The 21493-nt window shown below is 41.6% G+C and overlaps 1 protein-coding gene across 2 annotated transcripts in view; it reads right to left on the minus strand.

Annotated features, from left to right (window-relative positions):
* Window positions 1-21493, minus strand: part of CEMIP (cell migration inducing hyaluronidase 1) — a 100050-nt gene that overhangs the window by 25903 nt on the left and 52654 nt on the right. For both annotated transcript variants that reach the window (XM_065733967.1, XM_065733966.1), the window contains 11 exons: window positions 20827-20979; window positions 20007-20145; window positions 18995-19231; window positions 18427-18606; window positions 14085-14155; window positions 13418-13513; window positions 12683-12804; window positions 10391-10532; window positions 9205-9396; window positions 1545-1720; window positions 776-985 (listed from right to left, as the gene is read on the minus strand). In XM_065733967.1, coding sequence (XP_065590039.1) covers window positions 776-985; window positions 1545-1720; window positions 9205-9396; window positions 10391-10532; window positions 12683-12804; window positions 13418-13513; window positions 14085-14155; window positions 18427-18606; window positions 18995-19231; window positions 20007-20145; window positions 20827-20979 — 1718 coding nt within the window. The remainder of the gene's footprint in view (window positions 1-775; window positions 986-1544; window positions 1721-9204; window positions 9397-10390; window positions 10533-12682; window positions 12805-13417; window positions 13514-14084; window positions 14156-18426; window positions 18607-18994; window positions 19232-20006; window positions 20146-20826; window positions 20980-21493) is intronic.

The raw sequence follows: 21493 nt of genomic DNA on the forward strand, positions 1-21493 counted from the left end.
GCTTTGAAGATACTGTCTTAAAATGATGGGTAGTTCAAGATGACAAAAGTAACAAGGGCTGGGACCAACACAATTTATTCCTATCCCAGAAATGCCAAAGGAGCAACTGTGCTCTCTGAGGATGCCTGGAAACAGAGGTGGGTGGCAGTGAAGAAAGCCTTCTGGGGTTCCATTCCAGTCTCCAGGATGCTCGGTAAGGTAATGTTTTCCCTTTACACTCTTACTACAAAGGAGACAGCATCTCTACATCTAAGGCAGAATCTGACTGTGCTCCTACCACTTCTGGCACACTGTAAAGTGTTTGATAAGCATATGTTGCTATATAGATTTACCCAAAAGGATTTTAGGAGATAAATTCTGACAAACCAGAGCTTTGGGAATGCTTAATGCTGTGAATGGCATTGCAAACCCAAGTCTTTATTACAGGAGAGATGAAGCACACTTAAACCTTCTGATTATTGTCTTTAAATAGCAAGCTCCGTCTATAGCTAGGTCCAACTACTCATTAGAGATGGGCTGGTCCACAGACATCCCTGCACACAGACAAAAGTTCTGTCTGCTCTGAGTGATACACAGCCTGCAGTGCCAATTTGTCTCCTTCTTTTTAAGAAAGCAGATTGAAATACGCCTGGAACACGTATCCAAGTAATCAGGAGAAAGAGGCAGATACTAAAAATAAAATACATGACACTGCAGTAATTAAGCTGCATTCACACTATGAGGAAATACTTTGACTGGTGCCTGGATCTATAAGGCAGACATTGGTGTTTCTTACCAGCAAACCATTGGATCCATGGATTGTGACACAGCGGGAGAAGGTATGGTGGATGGAGACATCCTTCACATATGTCGTAGGGTTGTAGCCTCCTTTCTCGTCCACATCTCCAGCCATATGGAAGTGAATTGGGTAATGTCCCATTGTCTGCTGACCCATATATTTCAGTTCTAGACCTTCAAGATGGGCAGCCTTAAAATCAAGACCAATCTGGAGAACAAAAGAACATCAGTCAAGAAAGATAAAGGAGTGCTGAGGGCAAGAGGGAGGGGGAATACTGGGATTGTGATGGCTAGAGAGATTTACTATGTGCAAGGGGGTGTATGGGTACAGGAGAGAATCATGATGGCTAATGTGACCACAGCTGCCCTGTGATACCATCACATCTGCCATGGCTACTTTTGACTCTATTTTGGAAGAAAATAAAACCATTCAGGTTTAATGTTTCCCACGAGTTTCTGTCTCTTGGGTTCAAAATGAACCGTCTTTACTGAGCACCAGCAGAATTTGGGGAAAACTAGAACTGGGATGTAGAGGTTGTGTCCTGGATGGGTTGAGCTCAGCCTCACTGGCTGAGCAATGCCTGCAGGGCGTATTTCAAAGCTGAGGGACAGGCAGCGGCAGTGGGGTGGATCTGCTGCACCACAGGGAGGGGCTGCTTGCTCAGCAGCTGACACAAGTGATTCCTCCATTCCTCAGTCCTGACTTTCTCAGTACGTGAAGGTGTGGCTGGGTGGATGAAAGTGCAAGGGGAAGGCTCCAGCCCTACCTTGATGTGTCCCCCAAAGGTGTCGAAATCAAAGAAGGAGCACAACTTGCTGCTGTACTCATAGCACTGCCCCTCCATCTCGCCCATGACCACGACATTGTGGCTCAGGAGCCCCACTTCTGCTCGCATGTCGACGCCGTCAATGACTTCGCCAACGTGGAGGTATGCTGCTTTCCCTGCAGGAACAAGATCCATTTTCAGAGTTACTCTGCCAACGCTGCTGGTTTCCCCTTGTGCTTCCTGTGGTGGGGTTGGTTGATAATGAAAGGAGCATTGGAATCAGCAAAAACTGTTGGCTGGCTCCTCAAAAAGACGGAAGGCTGGAGCACAGGTGTCCCTCTATGTCCTGCTGAGACATTTGCAACAGAGGAAGTGGGATTTTTGGTCTGAAGTTGCTCCATTTAGCCAGGGAGCTAAACCAACAGGCTGTTAGACAAAACACTTTTCCTACCTTAAAAAGAGACTGTGATCACTTCAGGACTGCAAAACCTCGCTTGCTCTCCTAAACTCTCAGTTTTAGATTTTCCTACACATCTCTGGCTTGCTCCCAGCATCTCCCTCTGCCCTGCACATCAGCAGCAGATAGGACCTTCTGCTTGCTACTTGCCAGACCACATCACTCCTAACCTGCCCCCACAAACACATCTGGCATCATGGAGGGGTTAAAACCACAGAGAGCCCTCCCTGCCCTGAACTGAAAGGGGTGGAAGCCCAGACACTGTGGATGTCTCAAGAGCAAAATAATATCTTTGCTGTAATTCATTCAAACATATTCATACTCCTTCCTTCCTTCCTCAGCTTTCTGCAGTTGGGAAAAGGTTCATCTTACGAACTACATTCTGTATTATTCCAGTAAAAATAAGTAATAAACTCTTTAAGTAAACACTGAACTTTCAGGAATGCAACACTTGCATGTATTTAATTTCAGTGGAATCATTCAAAGCAGTAATTAGAAACAAATGGCAAGCCCAAAGCCGGGCTATCATTGTGAAGCACTTTGTGCTGCAGTACAAGTGCCAAGTTGCACGGTGGATTTTGAACACTGAAACATTCTTGTTTTAACCAAAACATGCTGCTATGACTTTGTAACAAAGATAAGCAAACACCATTCTCTCCCCCTTTGTCCTGGTGCTGGGAGCAGTGTAGTTCAAAGGCAATACGGGGATTTGGGAAGAGCTGGTGCTCCTTATTGCTGCCTGCAGGGCAAGGTTAGTACCACTGTCCACCATGGGTGGAGGCTGCTATGGGGAGTGGATGTTTAGGCCCAGAAATGAGGGCAGCAAGGGGCCATGGGTTTGCACCTCACCTGTATTTACAGTTTCTTCCCTAGAAAGGCCCTGGGCTTCCCCACAGAGCTGCCCTAAAGCCAGGAGATCTATTCAGGTTTGTGGACAACATCAGACCCAGTTTACCCCCAAAACAGCTCTGCATCCCTTATTCACTTCTATTTAAAAGCAACAGAAGTGTTGTCTTCTGCACGGGGATACCCCGCACCAGATCCTTGAGCAGCTCTGATAGGGAACACAGCCACTGGTTATGAAACCATTTTCAAGCTGTTAGTTTTTAGTTTCCCCCCAAGCTGACCTTTCCTTGATTTACTGAAATGCAGGAAGAAGTTCAGATAATCATAAGAACGTCCTATTTCAAGCCACATCTCCAGGATTTGTGGCAGTGGAGTTAGATGGGCAGTTTTGTTATTTATGTGCTGAGCTCTAGAATAATAAATGTCATGCTTGCATGTATTTAATTTAATTTAACACCAGTCCAGACATGCAAAATAGCGTAAGCACTGGCAGGAATGTTAAATACGCACTAACCAGTTTCTAAATATAACTCCTTGGGTGCATGTTTTTCACTTTGTGCTTTTGCTGACTTGACTTGTTAGGAGATAAAAAGAGAAATGGAAAGCAATCTCCTTGCAATGTGAAAGTAGATTTTGGATAATGGCTCCATTAACAGAGTTTTGAAAAACAAACCTCTCCTCCCGTCAGCCAGAAATGCAGGCTCCCCACGGCCGTGGGGCCATGCTGCTGACACGGCTCACGGGAGACAGAGCCGGGCACAGGATCACTCCAGTGATGTCAATTCCTGCTGGAAACTGGCACCGGGCACTTCCCACGGGCCAGAAGCTCCACGATGTGCGTCCATAGACACGTGGCACCTCCACAAGCATGGCCGGTGATTGGCATGAGGAAAAAAAATCAAACAAAAGAGACTGCTCCGTGGTGCGCTTGGGCAGTTCACATGGCATTGGGAGCGTCCCACTGCAGGGCTGTAAACCTGAAGCCAGGCTGCTGCTCGTCTCCCCAGGGAGCAGTGTGACATCTGAGCATGGCCAGACCCAAGCCTGGGGTTGGCAAGCCAGCCCAGAAGTGGTTTGGTGGTAAGAAAGGCAACTCTGTGCTGAGAATATGGGAGGACTGTGCCTGCTGCTTCAGCATCAAAGCCATGCCTGGGATTGCCCAAGCACTAATGAGCACAGTGTCACTGATTCAACATCTCCTCTCTGAGCATATTCATGATGCATCCCTCACGGACAGATGTTGCTTTGCTGGCGAGCCAGGCTTGTGCTGTGCTACAATCTAAATCAAACAAAGCTCTGTGCTGACACAGATTACATCTCTCCACAACAGGTCCATGTGATTGTGCTCAGAAGAGTGCCCTGGGTTTGCTGCTCTCTTTGTCATATCAAGTGCCTTCACTTTGCAAAATGTTAATTCGCAGGGAAAAAAAAGCTGCATTAATGTATGGGCTTGCTGACAGAGGTCTTGATTCAGCAAAATAGGAGCCCACTTCCATGCTCGTGACTCAAGACAGTGACTATTAAAGTCACCAGGGCACTTAGTAAGGAGAAGGTAATTATTAAAAGAAAGTATGCATTAAGATAAACATAGATGATCCACTAATCAAAGACACACTTATGTCAACATCACAGCAATTCCAAGTCTCTCCAAGCTGTACAAAGCTCCAGGAAAACCTGCCATACCTGAACCTAACCCCACAGCCTGGACTCAGGCTTTATCGCACTTGGGAAGGGTGGAACTGTAGAACTGTTCCAGCAGCTCCAGGTATGGGTGGTGCTCAGCTCTGGTGAGTAACACTTAGAGATGTCTCTGAAAAAACCTCTCTGGTATATTTCTACATTTCTAAATGCTTCAGCTTTAACTGTCATCAAGTGCCACATCCCTCTTTCAGAAGTGAATCAGGCATCTGAAAGTCTATTTGGTGAAGATAAAGTGGAGCTAAGATGCTCCTGGATCTGTTTTCTTTTCTTTAAGGGGTATTTTGCTCTCCTCCAGACTCTGTGGATTAGACCTTCACTCTCATGGTCTTTTATTGTTTCCTAAACTAGAGTTTTTAAAGGAAATCATAGAATCATTAAGGCTGGAAAAGACCACTAAGATCATCTAGTACAACCATCAGCACACCCCCACCATACCCACTGACCACATCCCTCAGTGCCACACCTCCACATTTCTTGAACACCTCCAGGGGCAGTGACTCTACCACCTCTCTGGGCAGCCTGTGCCAGTGCACCACCGCTCTAAATACAAGCTTGCCTGCTCAACTCACATGACACAATGACAGTAAATCCTTCAGGCCACCTTTAAAACCAGCCCAGACCTCTGCCAGATTTAGCATCTTTGCCAAGCATTTGTCATCACTGGTGGTCATGTCCCTGCTGCTTTGTATTTAATAACTGACAAATGTTCACAAAAGCATCCTATCAAACCCTCACTGTTCTGAATTAGTTTGATGGGATTTGCTCTTGCATGCCTGAAATGCAACGCAGCACAGCTCGAGAGATCTGACCAGCCTTGAGTCATACTCTACTGCCTGACATCTTAATAAATAATTATTCCTTAAATCAAGGAAAAGTAGGCTTTGCGTGAAAGGACTTACAGTAGAAAGGATGAAACTTTACAAGGAGTTCAAAGTAATGCCCAAAGATAGAAGAAGGAAAAGACTCACAAAAAGACTGTTGAAAAGACTGGTGGAAAGTTGCCTTACTCAGTGCTTACTGTCCAACCCTCAAGCACCAGCAATGCTTCCAAAAAAATGAGCTTCTGGTAAGTTCCAGCAAAAATGATGTCATCTTCTGAAGAGAGCCCTCTAAATCTCTAAAAGTATCTGAATTCTGCTGGTGGAGTAACTTCTCCCAGCTTCACAGCACACAATAAACGCTGACACAGGCAGCTTCAGTGAAGTTGTTAGATCGCTATGTATCTGCATTTTTAAATCAAAGTCCTCTACATTAACAAGTAAATCCATCTCTCAATAGTGTGCACTGCCCCATAGGCTAGACTTAAGATACGTAGGCTCATAATCATAGGTTCACTAATATGTGGGATAATTGGAGTAATTATGCTATGCACAAAAAGGTTTTTTTCATTTTTTATCAAGAGTGCATAGACATACAAAAGGACATTTCATCTTTTCTATTCCACAGTGAAACTTAATCAGCATTGGAAGTAACTTCACACACTGCAATGAAGATGCAGATAAGACTTGTTTCCCAGGGAAACTAGACCGAACACTTGATCTTTCCTACTATCCAGTGCTGCCACAACACAACCCTTCCTTCCTTCCTTCCTTCCTCCTCCCTCCCTCTGCCCTGTGCCATCGTCCCTGCCCTTGGAAAGTTGTAAGATCAAAAGGTTTTAATCTGTTCCCACAGAGAAAAAAAAAAAAAAAACTAAACAAAAGAGGTCCATGGAGAAAAATTCTCCATTTATCAGAGTGACCGTCTGACCAGGAGCGGGACCTGCAGAGCTGAGTCCTCGCCCAGGCCATGCTTCCTTGTGGGAGCAGCAGTTTTGACTTGAGCATAATTGCTGTGATAAAGGAACACACATGATCAGTCCCTGCGTGTCCTCCCTCACTTCCTACACTGAGATTTTTAGAAGTCCACAGTTAGACATCCAAATCCTACTAAAAAGAATCCTGATGGGAATTGAGTATTAACTCTCTCAGGCTGTTTGGAAAAGCCCAGCCTCTAATCAGAACACCTGTAACCAGTAAAGCAAGTAGGAGTTTTCAGCAGGAAGTACAAAACATAAATGGGGCAGGAGCTAAATAATAAATCTGACTTCTTTTTCCTGATACGCTAAACTATGTCTATTAAAAGATTAACAGATGATGAGAACATCAGTTATCATTAAGCCTTGTTGTGTCAAGTGGCTGCCCCAACAAATTAGCTGTCCACATGGATGAGGTTTTCTGCCTCTTTTTTAGAAAGAATCTCCTAAGTACTTCAGACCTGGTATTTAGATTTCTTTACAAAAAAGAGAGGGGAAAAAAAAAAACAGATTAAAATGAACATGAACCATCTGGGTAGAAGTAGTTTTATCATTTGTGAAAGGACAGACTTCAGCAGTTCTCAGCTGCTGAACTAAAACTCTCAGGATAATCAGGCCATGCCACTTACTACAAATGACATCCCCTGAGATGCTGCGTTTAAATATATCTGCATGGAAGCCTTTTCTCAAAGCAGTCCTGAATAACTCACATCAAGAGAGGAAGCAGACATTTATGACAAGTGCTTTCTGAATGCAAATCAGAGCTTAGCACTGCCACACAAGCACAGGGGGATGCTTACCCAGCACGGAGAAGGTCAGAGACCCCTGGCTGCTAAAGGCAAGGGACAGCTCAGACTTCCCTGGTTTTATTTCATCAAGGTTGAACTTAGAATCAGGCAGATGATTTTCTTTTTTTTTTTTGCTGGTGAGAATGTGCTTTTGTTAAAAGAAAATTGGACGTGATTGTTACTACTGGACCAAATTTTGCCCTGATTTATATAATCAGTGAAATCCCATTGACGTCAATGAAGTTGCCTGGATATAAGTAAAGGCAGACTTTGGCCGCAGTGCTCATGTCATTTGTGGTAATAAAAGGAATGTCCTAATTCTCCTAAAGAGTAATTGGAGACCAAGAGCATAATTACTTTAACAAGTGTTTCCACTGCTTCTTTACTTGAAAATCACATTAACTTTTTTGTAGTTTTTAACCCCTTAATAATTTCCCTAAACTAACTTAGTTGCCACTGTCAAAGGAGATAAATACAAGATTCTTTCAGATCCTTTTGATTATGGGAATTTTAAGAGACTTATTCATATGTCATCTTTATTTTCACTAACCATCTTCCAAGATCATCTTCATGATGTAATTTGTAACATATTGGTCTGGTACAGCTTTTCCAACAGCTCAAAATTGCTCAAGAAAAATATCCAACTTGGAGATGTGTCTTCTTTGAAACTACTAGTCATTTTAAGTCATAAGACCGTGATACATTCGCGCTGTGAATAATATTTTTCTTGGCTTGATGAGCACCTCTCTTTCAGACTGTCTAACAATGAATGGCGAGAGCTCTGTGGGGAGGCAGCTGCCAAAGGAAGCACATTCAATGCCTTCCAGAAGATGTTGCATCAGAGATAATGCAGCTCTTTTCACAGAACTGAGCAAACTCCCGAGTGCATTGGATGTTCCAAGGGCCCCGATGGTTTCTCAGAAAGATCTTACTGTAAATGCTGACAAAACCTCTTCCTAAAGCAATTGCCAGAGCAGAAGTAAAAGATATGGTAACGTGCATGTTTCACAACCAGGCAAATTCTGCCATACAAAACATCACTTCAGCTGTTACAAGCTTTTATACTGTAAAATTATGCTTGCTCGTGTAAAGTATGGCAATTGAAAGTTCATCCATTTACAAAAGATGCAAGTTGACTTGATATTTCCATGTCCTGCTCATTAGTGTGCCAAAATCTAGCTCTGGAAAAAAAAGGCCACCTCACATACTCAAGTGCAGATGCAGATTTTCCCCTTTGCATTTCACTTTCATTCTCAGAGGAGTAACTATGTGTGCTTCACCATGGAAGTGTGTCTGAAGGTCACTTTACAATCATCAGACTACAAGGTCTTCTCATCAAAAGCAATTTGTTCCAGATTTGAGCTTGTCACCTTCAAGAGCAAAATGCTGCAACTCTGTAAAGTTTCCTGCTCCTTCTGCTCAGGCTAATTTGGCAGCACTCCACAGCCTCCATTTCCTGTGGCTCAGGATAGAACATGCCCCACATGACTCCAGAAAATTTTGGTTAATACATCACCTCAGAGCAATGCAGTCTAGAGACACAGCAAAAGAGAAACAGTAGCTCTAGCAGTAAAAATAAAATAAAATGAATCTTAAATGTAAGATTACTTGTCTTGTTTGGTATAACTTTTAGGAAAATAGCCAGCTGGTCGATTACTTCATAACCTTAAAATCTCTCACACTCGGATCCTCCCTTACCACACTCTTCAGATCAGCTGTGCTCACCTCCTGCTTTCCAGGAAGTGATACATTTTCAAATACAGATCTACAAAATTGAATGTTTCAGATATACATCCGGTATTTGTCTCCATGAAATAAATAAATCCATCCAACAATAAACTTGAGGACAAAAAAAGCCATAGTCAGCTATGGAAAGTGAAGGTAGAGAGGAACCAGAATCAAGTTAGATGATTTTGAAGCAAGAAAGCCACATGTTCTCCAAAAGCATCACCAAAGCTAGGCATCAGATTAAAGTGTCAGTTAATTTTTTCCTGATTCTTAACGAAGTTCACTCAGTGAAAATGATGGAATTTGTGAAATGCAACACTAACGTGACAAGATGAATTGCCTTACCTGCAACCTTGACCTGGGTGGGTCTGCAAGATGGGCATGGCAGTACTTGGAACTCCTCCGCCTGGTACATGGAGTAGTCAGTGCTTGCAACCACAATCCTGTCTCCAGGCTCCCATGAGCTCACATCATCCACCAGATTCAGCACTGTACTGTTCACATTGGTATCAATGATTACCGTAAGCTTTGGTTTCACTGGAAGGACAAAAGAAGGGTGGAGGTCTCAGTTATCTTACCACAAACTGACAGCTTTTTTTTGTTATTTTTATTTTTTTGCCTGGAGCACCACCAAAAAGGATGATTTACTCATTCAGCACATAGCAGTTAACTCTTCCAGTCATGCTTGTTACTGGTTTCAGCATGGAAAACAAGCAAACAAGAAACTGTTTTCTGTTAGTTATATGCAGGTGGATCTTCCACTAATCCCATGGCTAAATTTGGAAGTAACATTGAGTGGCTTGTTTTCAGCCCACCCACTTACTAGTAGCTCTTGTGGGTACTGGGCAGTGTTATTTACTGCAGACAAATGGTCTTCAACATAATGACTGGTTTTTTTCTAACAAAAGAACTGTATTCTACCCTCTTCTTTCCTTCATCCGAGCACCGGAGAATCCTAATGACCTGTATAATGGCCAGGTTACACACAGTAGTGTTGGAATTAATAACTGTAAAAAAAAAAATGCATGTCTTTCAAAACCTGTTGTCTTTGCACATGGTGACTAATCTTACCTCATCCTACAATCAGTAAAAGTAACGATATTTATAGAAAGGGACTTGTCAAGTGTTTCCCATGATGCTGCTAGGTTTTGGAGATACCCCTGCTTTCCTCTGGTAGGGAGCTTTTCCTGAGGTACATCTGCAGCCATTATATCTATGCTCATGTCAATAGCTCATCCAAAATTTCAGCTTGATAAATTACTCTAGTTGCTCTTACACTGAACAGGAGTCAGTCATCAGAAGGCAGTATTTCTGCTTTTTGTTGGTCTGGGTTATACCTATACCATCTACCTTAACCCAAGCACTCAGTGATGCCTCTGGACATCAGAAACAAGAACACTACACAAAATTCAAGTTCCTCATATGGCTTTTTTTTTTTCTTTTTCTCAGAGATGAGCTATTTCTACCTCTGAAGTGCCACCCCAGAGGACAGAGAGCACAAGGGTCTGACTTTCAAACATGGGGCACATACCAGAGCTGCCACACAGGAACCGCACTCGGTAGTTCTGACAACCTTCACCTGTCTGGTCCTTGCCGTGGCACAGAAACCGATAGTCATGGCCATTCTTGTAGAAAACCTCAGTTGTTAAGAGAGTTCCATCGAGGGTCTCTGCCTGGAATAAGAACAGAAATGTAAAATGGGTGATATGTTCAGACATTGATATCATCATAAGAGGCTTTTGCTTTGAGTGATGCACAACAGTTGTATAACAAAATGGGATGACTGGTATGTGTGCTATCCAGCTGGCACTCCAGCTGGTGCTTCAGCACAGCTATTATATGTGCTGACTGTGAAGATTATTGTTAGATGTATGTGTTTCTCCTTCATCTATATTAAGATCATGTGCTTTCTTGGGTTGGAGTATTCTGAACTTCACTAACATCTGGCCTTGGTGCCCTAGATTTTCTTTTGGCATTTGTTTGAGGTCAGATGACAACATTGATCACAGATGCTTGTACCCAAATGAACTCATGCTTTCAAACCTCTTTGCTGCACTTGTCATTGCTGGTGGCTCAGCTATACCTGAACTTTGCAGAAGAACAAGAGCAGGGTCTTACTTTTCTTTTCAATGAGTCAGTGATAATTGCTCTCAAAGAGAAAAAAAAAATAATAAAGCTGTTCCAGTAACCTTCCTGCAAAAGAAACAAGAAGAGGAGGCCTTTTCTCACATACAGGTACCAGTCTGTAGGGTTGGCTTGAGGGAATGACTGCATCACACTGAGAATAGTGAGATGTGTAGCCTCTCCTGTGCTCCTGCTGGGGCAAGTATCACCCCTTAGGTCACAATCCAGCTCTATAGCTTGACTCTTTCACAATAATGGTGACTAATTGCAATGGACAATCCAAATAACACATGCATTTGAACAAGGCAGCAGGAGACAAGGCAGCAGGAGATGAGCCATCTTTCAGTGAAGGGCCTGATCCTGATTAATTCACTCATGCAGACCTTCCTTATTCATGCAGCCACACTGCTGCCGTGGATAGGATTAACACCGTCAGCTGAAGGAATTTGCCTCTGGCTGCACTGTGCTTCTGTTATTATCACTGTATCTTCAAATTTTCACGTTCAACATAGTTGGAGCAGACCAGCTGGTATAAATCAGTGATAACAAACGCCAGGTTATGCTACCTGAGGAATTGCACTAAAATCTGCAGGATAAGCTAAAAAAAAAAATTGTTTTGCTTTTAACATTCATGGGGAAAAAAAGTGTCTGTAATTTAACAAAACAGAGGAAAAAAAAGGTTGATTCTGGCACAGAAGAATACATTTCTTGTTTCTCTTTCAGTACTCAAGCTAAAAGGATCTGTATCATAACGAACATCTGACCTCTGCTCTGAACTAAGTTGTCACTTCTAATTCATGTATATGGAAGCTTAAATGAATATGGATTTGCTAAGGCCTGGCGTAAAGTCATAGGGCATTTTTTTTCCTTTCTGCTCAAGAGGAGATTCTTTAGAACATCTAGTCCTGGAAATTGTCACTCATACTGTCAGCATTCCCATTTACTTCAATAGCTGCATTCGTGTGAATAAGGAAAATTCACCAGTTCAGACTGCAGGAATCTCAGATTCAGCTTCCCACAGATATCAAGTATTTTATTGTTTTTTGATAGGCAAAGCTTCTCTGGTGCTTGTTTGAACAGGTAGACAGGTAAAGCATATGGATAACATTTGCCAAAACAAAATAAAACAAAACAAAGTGCCTTTGTTTTGATACCTCTATATTTTTGCTTGAATAAGCTTTTGCAATCTTAGAAAATGTATATTTTTTTCACCTCAACCACATGGCGTAATTTTAATGTTTAGCTCCAAATAGAATTCAAGTTTATTTCCATGGGAAATAAAACCAACAACAGTTGACTCCAAAAATGGCTGCAAGCTCACTGGCATTTTTTCCAACTACTACAGCTGGTTGCTATACCATCTCATTACTTTTTGTGATTAATGTCTGAGATAGGGTCCATTTCAGGCTCATTTAAAAACTTTGAAATTTTCATGTCTTTTTTTTTCCTACAATCTTCCAGCAGGGAACCACATATTTCACGACAGCATCTGTGCTGTCCCTGACCCCATCTGTACTCCTCTTCATGCCAGAAGCCAGAATTTACTGAAAGGAGCTTATTTCTACAAACTTTTGTCTCAAAATAAGACAAGACTAGACAGAACTGGAAAATAATGTCTTCTTTTAGAAACAAAATTACTGACAGGCACAATATTTTGGGGGCTCTCTGGCTCTCTAGAGCAAGAGGTAAGCTGGCCTACCTGGATGTCAATGGGCTGCCTACAGATTTTATCAGGGTGAGCAGCTTTGAAGTCAGAAAGCTTCTCCATGTCTTTAGATCTTGCTTTCTCGGGCTTCTCAAACCACTCTGTCCATTCTACATCTGGAGACAAGTGCAAACAAGAAGAGTCATTTGAAAGTCACGCCTAATGAATGCAGCAAAAATGCATGAAGCGTCATTTGATCTCAGATATCATCCACAAGTTTCTTCTCTGATGATCTGATTCCTGCCTCTTCCTGCCAGTCTGTCAGCCACTTGTAATGATGCTGTGAAGCGCAACCAGCCAAAGGAGAGCAGAGTTATTAGAAGCTGCATAACTGGAGTACGCAGTATGAGCATTATTAATAGTTATGGCTTTTGGATCTTAGCTGCCTTTCTGGGTTTCCAGGTCAAGTTTCAGTTAGTTACTGTATGTTGTCGGAAACGTGGACATGATGACTATGCAGTCAGAAGAAATAAGAGGTTGCGTGTGATATCTTAGATCATAAGAGATGGAATTTCATACCCAGAGCAACAGAGGAAAATGAATGCCAGTTATCCAAAGAGTTCTGGAGACAATTGGGGAAAGAATCTGTGCATGTTCTTTACTTGGGTTAGCAGCAACATAAATAGCAACTTGCAAGTCCACTCTTCCAAAATAGTATTGAAGCATAAAGGATACTTCATGCTATTTTTCAACTCTACCACTGAGTTAAATAGCAAACAGACCTCTTACCTTGAACCCACTCACTAGTCGAAGAGACGTTAAAAAGTTCTCCGTTCTCAGCTTTGAATAGTTTGAATACTTTGGCCACAGCTGACCCTTTGTGACCTGTTTTTAAAACATGGTAAAATCACTGAATGTACTCAATAAACATCAAAACTGAAAAGGTAATATTCCAAGTGCATAGATGCATAATTTGGGTTTATTGTCTAGATTTAGCCCATTATAACTTCCATAAACGGTTACTGAGACTTCAGATACTGGACAATCAGGAGGATTCAGCCTGCAACACAATGGTTTTATGGGACATTATGAGGCTACCAATGCAGGATAGACTGATTAAATCTTCAGCTGGTATGAACTGGGCTTGTCCCATAACTTTATATCAAAGAGGGAGGCAGAGGCTGAGCCCAACTGCGTTACAAGGATTTACACTGATGCAGGATCTCAGCTTTTATCTCATGCTTCAGATGACTGAGGTTATACCCCACAGTCTGATGCTTCAGCTGCGTTAATTGAAAGTAGTAAAATATAAAGAGAGCATTCAATTAAATATCTCTAACCATCAACTGTTCTTAGCTTGATGAAATGCAATGTCAGATGAGAACATCACTGACCAAGTTTAACTGCAAGTAACTTCCAGAGATAATGTCAAGCCAGCATTTTGTGCATGAATTACCTTGATATTCAATGTGGTCTTCAACAGAAGAGGAGGGATTTCCTTTAACAGTAATAAAACTCCATGGATGCCTGGAAAATCAAAATGAGAAATTATCAAATTATGCCATGCATGAGGTGCATATTTTTTATAGCTTAATGCTTTTACATTTCTCAGGGGCTCCACTTTCAAAACAGTCTGATTGATGTGACAGGCAATTTGATTAAAATTAAAAGTACCTTAAGATTTTGTGTTTCTTCAGTAGATATATCACAAGATAAGGAAGCTCAAAGACAAAGCCTTGCTCAATACAGTGTGTTTCTCTTTTAAAATCTTTAAGGGTACTTGTGTGTGACAGACACATAGGACACCAACAACCCCTTGGGGAACATGAAGATCGTTCTTTTTGTGTGTGTGCAAGAGGGAATATGAGAAAAAGGCAGTTCTGCTTAAATAAATTGAGCTGCTGAAACCTTGTATATCACAATTGTCTTTGGAATGACACATGAGAATTTCTAATCGAGTGGCTGGCAAAGGGCAATAAAGAATACCTAGATAGTCTCTGGGTGTCTAGTTTCCTCATTTTGAACATTGAACAGGGACAAAGGTTTATGAGTCTGAATTGTCTGTTCAAATCTGATCCTGTGTCAGAAGTATGTTCATTACTGTCTGATAGTTATTGGTTGAGTAGGTTCAATAGCTATCAGCAGTTCTGGAAAATGAACACATGGACAAGCAAGCAATGGAGACAGAGACTGAAGTACCTCCCAGGACTGAAGGTCAACCCAATTAGTGGGGGTCAAGAGGGAATTTTATCTCTGAAATAGAAGAAATTCTGGCATACCAGCTCTTAATGACTAACAGAATAACAAATATGCTTTCAGAGTGGTAGAGAGATTCTCAGCCTTACCCTGGATTTAGCAAACAATTCACAGATTAAATAATATCTGTGTCAGTAAAAATACCCAGAGGTTTCAATAGCATCAAGACTCACCCCTGAGTATTACAGCTCACCTTACATTTACCGTCTGCTGTATAAGTGAAGTTATAAACTCCTCTGGGACTTCAGAAGGAAACACAGACAGACATTGACAAAGAGCCACCATGGCATGCTCAGGTCACTGCTGGCATGAGCTGGGCTTTGCTGAGGGTCACAGCCCTAGGCTTTTAGGGGAGCACTTGCCCACCCCATGTCCCCACAGCAAGGCACTCCAAGTGGAGTGTCCTCAGCCCCCGCACAGGACAGGCTCAAGGGAAACAGCCAGAATAACACCCTGGGAGCCTGCCAGCCAGCCAGATGCAGGAAAACTTGTCTGTGCCAACTGCCAACGGCACTGCTGGGCTGTGATCTCCATCCAGGGAGAGGAGGGAGTGGGGAAAGGAAAGACTTTATCACTCAGCGGGAAAGATAAGTCATTCTTGTTTTTATTTTTACCTTTGGTCACCAAATTCAAAGCAAACGGCAAAAAAAGATGAAGATCCCATAATAATCTGAAATAATGATCTAAAGAATGAGAAGATAGCCAGTTCTGCAACTCAAAGTTCAGTCCCATTTCACGAGTTACAATACTTGTTTGTCTCATTAAGTTTATCACATAAACAGTCATAAAGTCTTTCAACCCTAACACATAGACACATGCAATCTGTTTGGACTATATGAAATGAAAGGACCAGTAAAGCCAGAGCCAAACCAGTGTTATTTGGGTGGGGTTCCAAAGAGAACAACTGTGTCATCAAGTGCTGAAATGCCTTCTTTTAATTTATTAGTTGAAGAAATAAAAAAAAAAACCCTTATGCTTATAGAGCAAATTCACTTTTCAAAGGAACAGCAATAGAAGAGGAATCATAGTCACAGAATCAGAATCATAGGGGCTGGAAGGGACCTCTGGAGATCATAAAGTCCCAACCCTCTGTTGTTCTTTACAGTAGGTTGAGCAGGAAAACATCCAGGTGGATCTTAAATATCTCCAGAGAAGGAGACTCCACCACCTCTCTGGGCAGCCTATCCCAGTGCTCTGTCACCCAAATAGTAAAGAGGGTTTTCCTCGTGTCCATAGGGAACTGCCTATGTTCCACTTTTTCCCCTTGTCCCTTTTCAGCCACTGCACACCACTGGAAAAGATTTTTCTTGCTCTCCTAATGTTCTGGACTCAGTAAATAAGCAACTGAAACACTGCCAGGAGCACAGAACCTTTTTTGCATAAATCAACATTGCTTATTGTCTCTTCTACAGCAGTGAGGATTTGCACAACTTTACAGTCCGGTTGAACATGGTGTAACTGGTGATAGGAATTTGCCCATGTAACTCCCTCCACCACCTCCACGAGAAAACAGCCCAGCCTATGGCTCAATAGCCTGACTCATATGGCACCTCAGAAAATGTGAAATAGAAATTATCTATCTCAAATTAGTAGCTGGGGTTGACGACATTATTTTCTCAGTGTTGCCCAAGGTCAGTCCCAGTCATGAGAAGATCTGATAACCATGAGATGGACTGCCCAGCAAACCTGGGATTCAAGCAGTGAGACATGCAAGGGCATGCTTGAAATTAAAATCCATCCTCTTCCCTTCATCAGAGCCTTTTTTTGCCATATGGGTTAAAGTGCGTATAATTTTTTCACCGTTTTTCTTTTTTAAGATTCTCCAAAAATTTCTGAAAAGCACCTCAAGTTTAAGAATATACATCCCTAATAAGAGCTGTAAATGTGTGAAATGTAAACCAATATGTCTAAATGCTGTCACAGGGTGGAGCAGAAGTTCTATTCGTGTAAGGAAAAAACCTTGGTACATCCAACGAAGTTGCCTGTCTTTCTCTCTGCCATCTAATTGCCTCAGCAAATCTCATAGCAGCTGCCATTCAGGTAACTTTTCAAAGTTTTTGAGCAAAACCACTAAGAACACTCCCAAAAATGCTGTTTTAAAACTTTACACCACATTACGGGTAGTTTTGCTCAACAGTATGCTGGTGAGAGACAGTATTTACCAACTACTGCTACTTTGTGTTAATCACAATGTCCCTGTTATTTTCATAGGGAAATCTTGTGGCATAAGAGATAACAGCACCACAGTGATTAGCTTTCTGACTACATACAGTAGCAGTGCAGAAAGACACATTTCAATACAAGAATTTCTATGGTATTTCCATTATAAGTGTTTAGAGCAAAGTGAAAACTAGCATTAAAACACCACAGTGGTCTAAAAACACCAAAAGCAATTTTCTTGTATAAATGTATGAGAATGCCATCAATTTACTCCTGTTAGAGAATTGGGACAAAAGCATAATCTTCAAAAATCTATTCCTGTTTCTGTAATTTTAGTCTTTAAAAAGAAACCCATCAGGCTCCTGGGCTTTAATGTGAGTTCTGAGTACCTGAGAGAAAGAGTCGCACTGATGGGGGTATCCAGGGCCTGGAGCCTATTTCTGCAGCTTTGTGTCTTCAAAATGCACTGCCTGGTGCACACAAGACCCTGTAGTATACTGCACAGCCTCTTTTATCAACTGCTCCAAATGTCACTCCATCTGTACATGCCCTGCTGATGCTTGTGTGTTCCCATAGACTACTTATCTGAATAATTTCTCCATACAAGGCAGATATTTTTTTTTCATATTTTGCAGTGACCCCCTGAGTGACACTGCAGACCACAGAGGAACACATATTTTTAACAAACCAAAACACCAAAAAAAGAAAGAAGTGCCTATATCAATTCAGATAAACACAAAAAAATACAACTGTTACAGCTGGGTAAGCAGCAAAAATTCTCAGCAGTGTGTGTGCCAACACCGACACCATATTGGTCACAGAAGTATTTACAGTCCACAGCATAAATTCATGCATGCTGAATTCCTGTGCTGCCAAGTCCTCAAATAAGTATTAGACAAGATGATAAATACACTGTATAAATGCCTATATGCATTTAGCCACTGTTACATGGCTATTATCCTACTCTCCTTAATGTTCAGCCTATTCAATCTGATGTAGCTATGTAGACATGCTCTTAAATCTTTGAGGGATAGCTTGAGAATAACTAGGAATGATTCACTTTCTGGAATAGTATCTTGGAAAAACATCATTTTAAATATGAATAAATATGCTTTTCCCCAGTTTGCTAATAAAAATACCCAACATAGACAATGACAGCAATCTGCTAATAAAAATATCCAATATAGACAATGAGTTCATCTTAAACTATCTAATTAACTGCTAAAACCTCCCGCTGAAAAGTTTTCCTGTTTTATTTCTGGGTTTGTTTTCTTTTTTCCATGTGAAAGAACTTTGTGCCTTTGAGTGAGAGAAACCACTTGGACATCTGAGGAGCATAATAAAACCTCTGTTCTGGGAAAACTGGCAGGACTGGCACATACCTAAACCCAAGGTGAAGGAAATGCTTGCTGCCCAGTTTGGTCATTGCTTTCCTGGCTGAGTCGTCCAAGTTTCTAGATCCCTCATCGTTCACTGCTACTGACAGGATCATGCCATTCGCAACTCTGTCCAAATACTGGGCAAGACGTTTGCTTTCCTCTTTTGCTCGGTAGGTATCAAACCTAAAGTGATAAAAAGACACAAAGGAATTTACTTCAGTGAGATCGCAGCTCAAAAAAGCATCACAGGATTAAATAGCAAGTGCTATAAAGAAATATCCCTTTTGTATTGCTTATAATGGTGATGTTATCCCATTGCAAAATCACTTCTCTAGGAAGATACATGACATGTTTCTATTAAATCAAATTGATTAAGCTCCATTTGACTCAATAGCTATACAGTAACACTCTGTTTGCACTGTGGTTTTGGAGATTAGTGATCTAGAAAGAACTGTATATGAATGCAGTAACAGTCATTTGAACTAGATGATAAAACATGTTTCTGTGCTTTCTGAAAAGCCATCCCTGTTTCCAAAGATCCTCAGATCTAGATAGCTGTGAAGTCACTCACCGGTCCGAATGGACAACTGCCCCCATCTTTGGGTCAATCACATGGACAATGACACCCCGATGGCCCCAGCTCCTTTCAAAGTAATATCCGCCTTCTTCCATGCCACCAGGATGAAGAGTCTTGTTTAAGAAGGTCCAGGATAGCTTTTTCTTGCCATGGATCTCAAGAGTGCCACCCTCACTCACTCCAATATACTTCCGCCCAAAGTAGGGATTCGGCTCACTGCCATCATCCGCTCTGCAGCAGAAAGACAGGAAAAGATTCTCATTGGATCTGCACAGTTAAGAGGCCTCTGCCCTTCTTTTATTGTGACCCAAGCACAGAAGTGTCACAACTAGCAATGCATTTCTTTCAACAAAGCCAAGAGTCAGCATCTGCTCACACTCTACGGTAAATAAATGATTTGAATAATACTAGCAACTACAGAAGATCAGGAGCAATCTGATACTCAAACTTTATGCTACTCAGGACCCGCAAGGGCCAAAGCCCAGACTGAACAACACATTTATGTTCTTGAATTCAGTAGGAAGTTACCATAACAAAGGCTTGGTAGATCTTATTTGTTGGTAAATGAGTTTGGAATCCTTGAAAATCAGAGAGATCCTGTTCTGAGCTGCAAGGCATAAATGCCTTATCCTTTGGCTCACCTACTTCTCATTCTGATGCAGAAATGAAAAATGTTTAAGGAGGAGATATTTCAAAATAAATTAAATCTTTAGGCTTTGAGTTTATTGAGGAAAATCCGTTAATCAGCTTGAGCGGCTGCAATGTACTTGCTGCTTTTCTGGCATGTCCAAGTACTATAAAGTTCATCCCCAGTAAGTTTTGAAATCAAAATCAAAACGGTGTCATATTATTAAAGGCCATTTAAATTGTTTAATAAGCTACTGAACTTTCCGCAAAGCACAGATGATAAACGTGTCTGATAAATGTAATTTTAAAGAACATTTTGTTCCTTGTTACGGGAGAGATGTACTGGAAAGTTACAAGATATCTCACTGTGCATACGTACCTCCCATATAAGATGATAACCACATTGCCTTGGTAAGGGCACATCTCACTGCCAATCCTTAACTCTCCATCATTTTCAATGAGTATATATCTAGTACGCAAAATGATAGGCTGGACATCGTCTTTAATGATCAGTTTTCCTATGTAGAAAAAGTCATGAAATGTACTTTAACACACAGCAGCTCACCAGAGGTTGTGACTCCATTGTGCTACACTCAGAGCTGGGGTCTCATGTCAATTTTTGAAAAACTCTGCCTTTCCTCCTCAAAACAGCTCTCATTAGAAATTCTGAAGACTTTACGTATTATTTACTCAGTTCAACTCTTGGAGAATGTGAATAAGATTTATATGGAAAAGCTGTCATTAAAAACTGAGACAGAAACTCAGAGTTAAAGTGAATAACAGCTATTTGTGCTAGCAGTCAGCAGCAACACTATGCCTCTGTCCTTGGAGACAAAGAGGCACATATGTATCTGCCTTGTCCAGAGTCCCTGAGAACACAACTATTGCATTATTTTATCAGTACAATAATTTAGCAAAAAATGTTTTTGAAGCAAAACATGGAATTAGTAAGTATACTGAGGTACTTCTGTAAATTATCCAGAAAGTATGACAAATAACTAATTATGATGGCTGAAGAACTGATAGCATCTCAGCTACCACCCACCCTGGTACCAAAATAGAGCTGGCTTTGTCCAGCAGCCAGCCAGTTCCCAGCAAGCAGCAGAAACCTCTCCCAGAATGGGACAGAGTGGTTTAAATAGCCAAAAGGGAAAGCACTCCTCACCCAGCACTGCCAACTTAGGGGCAGCATGTTTTACCTCCATCAGTGATGTGGATTGAGTGGACGGTCGCTGAAGATGAGAGAAGGAGCTTCCTGCCATTGCGGATTTCGATGTGGTTTTCTTGGTTGTGACCTGGGTTCCAGATTTCTAGCTCAGGATCCTTGTCAGGACACGCCACAGCTGCTTCTGCTGAATAGAAGTTCAGAGCAGTTACCTTGTTGTGTTCAGTGCAAGACAGAAAGCTCTACATCTGAGCATCTTTAAACACCATTCTCAGCACTCCCCCCCTTCGCTGCTTCCCTGGAACACAACAATATATCAGTGCAGCAGTGTGTCCTTACCAAAAAAAAAAAAAAAACAAGCAGCAGTTTAAGCTGTATAGATTTTTGTTTGTTTGTTTTCTGAAAGTGTGGAAAAACATGCTATGCTGTTACCAGAAAACTACCAGAGAAAAGTCTGCAACTCCGACCTTCTCACAGTGACACTCAGTTCTGTTTGTTCATACCTTTCCAGACAAAAATCTTTCACAGGCCCAGGGAAGATATTGTTGAAAAGTTAAAACAAGAATCACCTCTAAAAGTGCTACCTGAGGCTTGAAAATCTGTGTGTAATGTTAAAAGGATAATGAGATATGTTTGCAAACTGTGTTTTTAGTAGGGATAGGAAGTAAAAGTGCTCAAACTATCAGCAAAGCCCCACACAC

Source organism: Cyrtonyx montezumae, unplaced genomic scaffold, assembly GCF_038088225.1.
Source record: "Cyrtonyx montezumae isolate F1298 unplaced genomic scaffold, pur_monq_1.0 scaffold_17, whole genome shotgun sequence".
NCBI classification, from domain to species: Eukaryota; Metazoa; Chordata; class Aves; order Galliformes; family Odontophoridae; genus Cyrtonyx; species Cyrtonyx montezumae.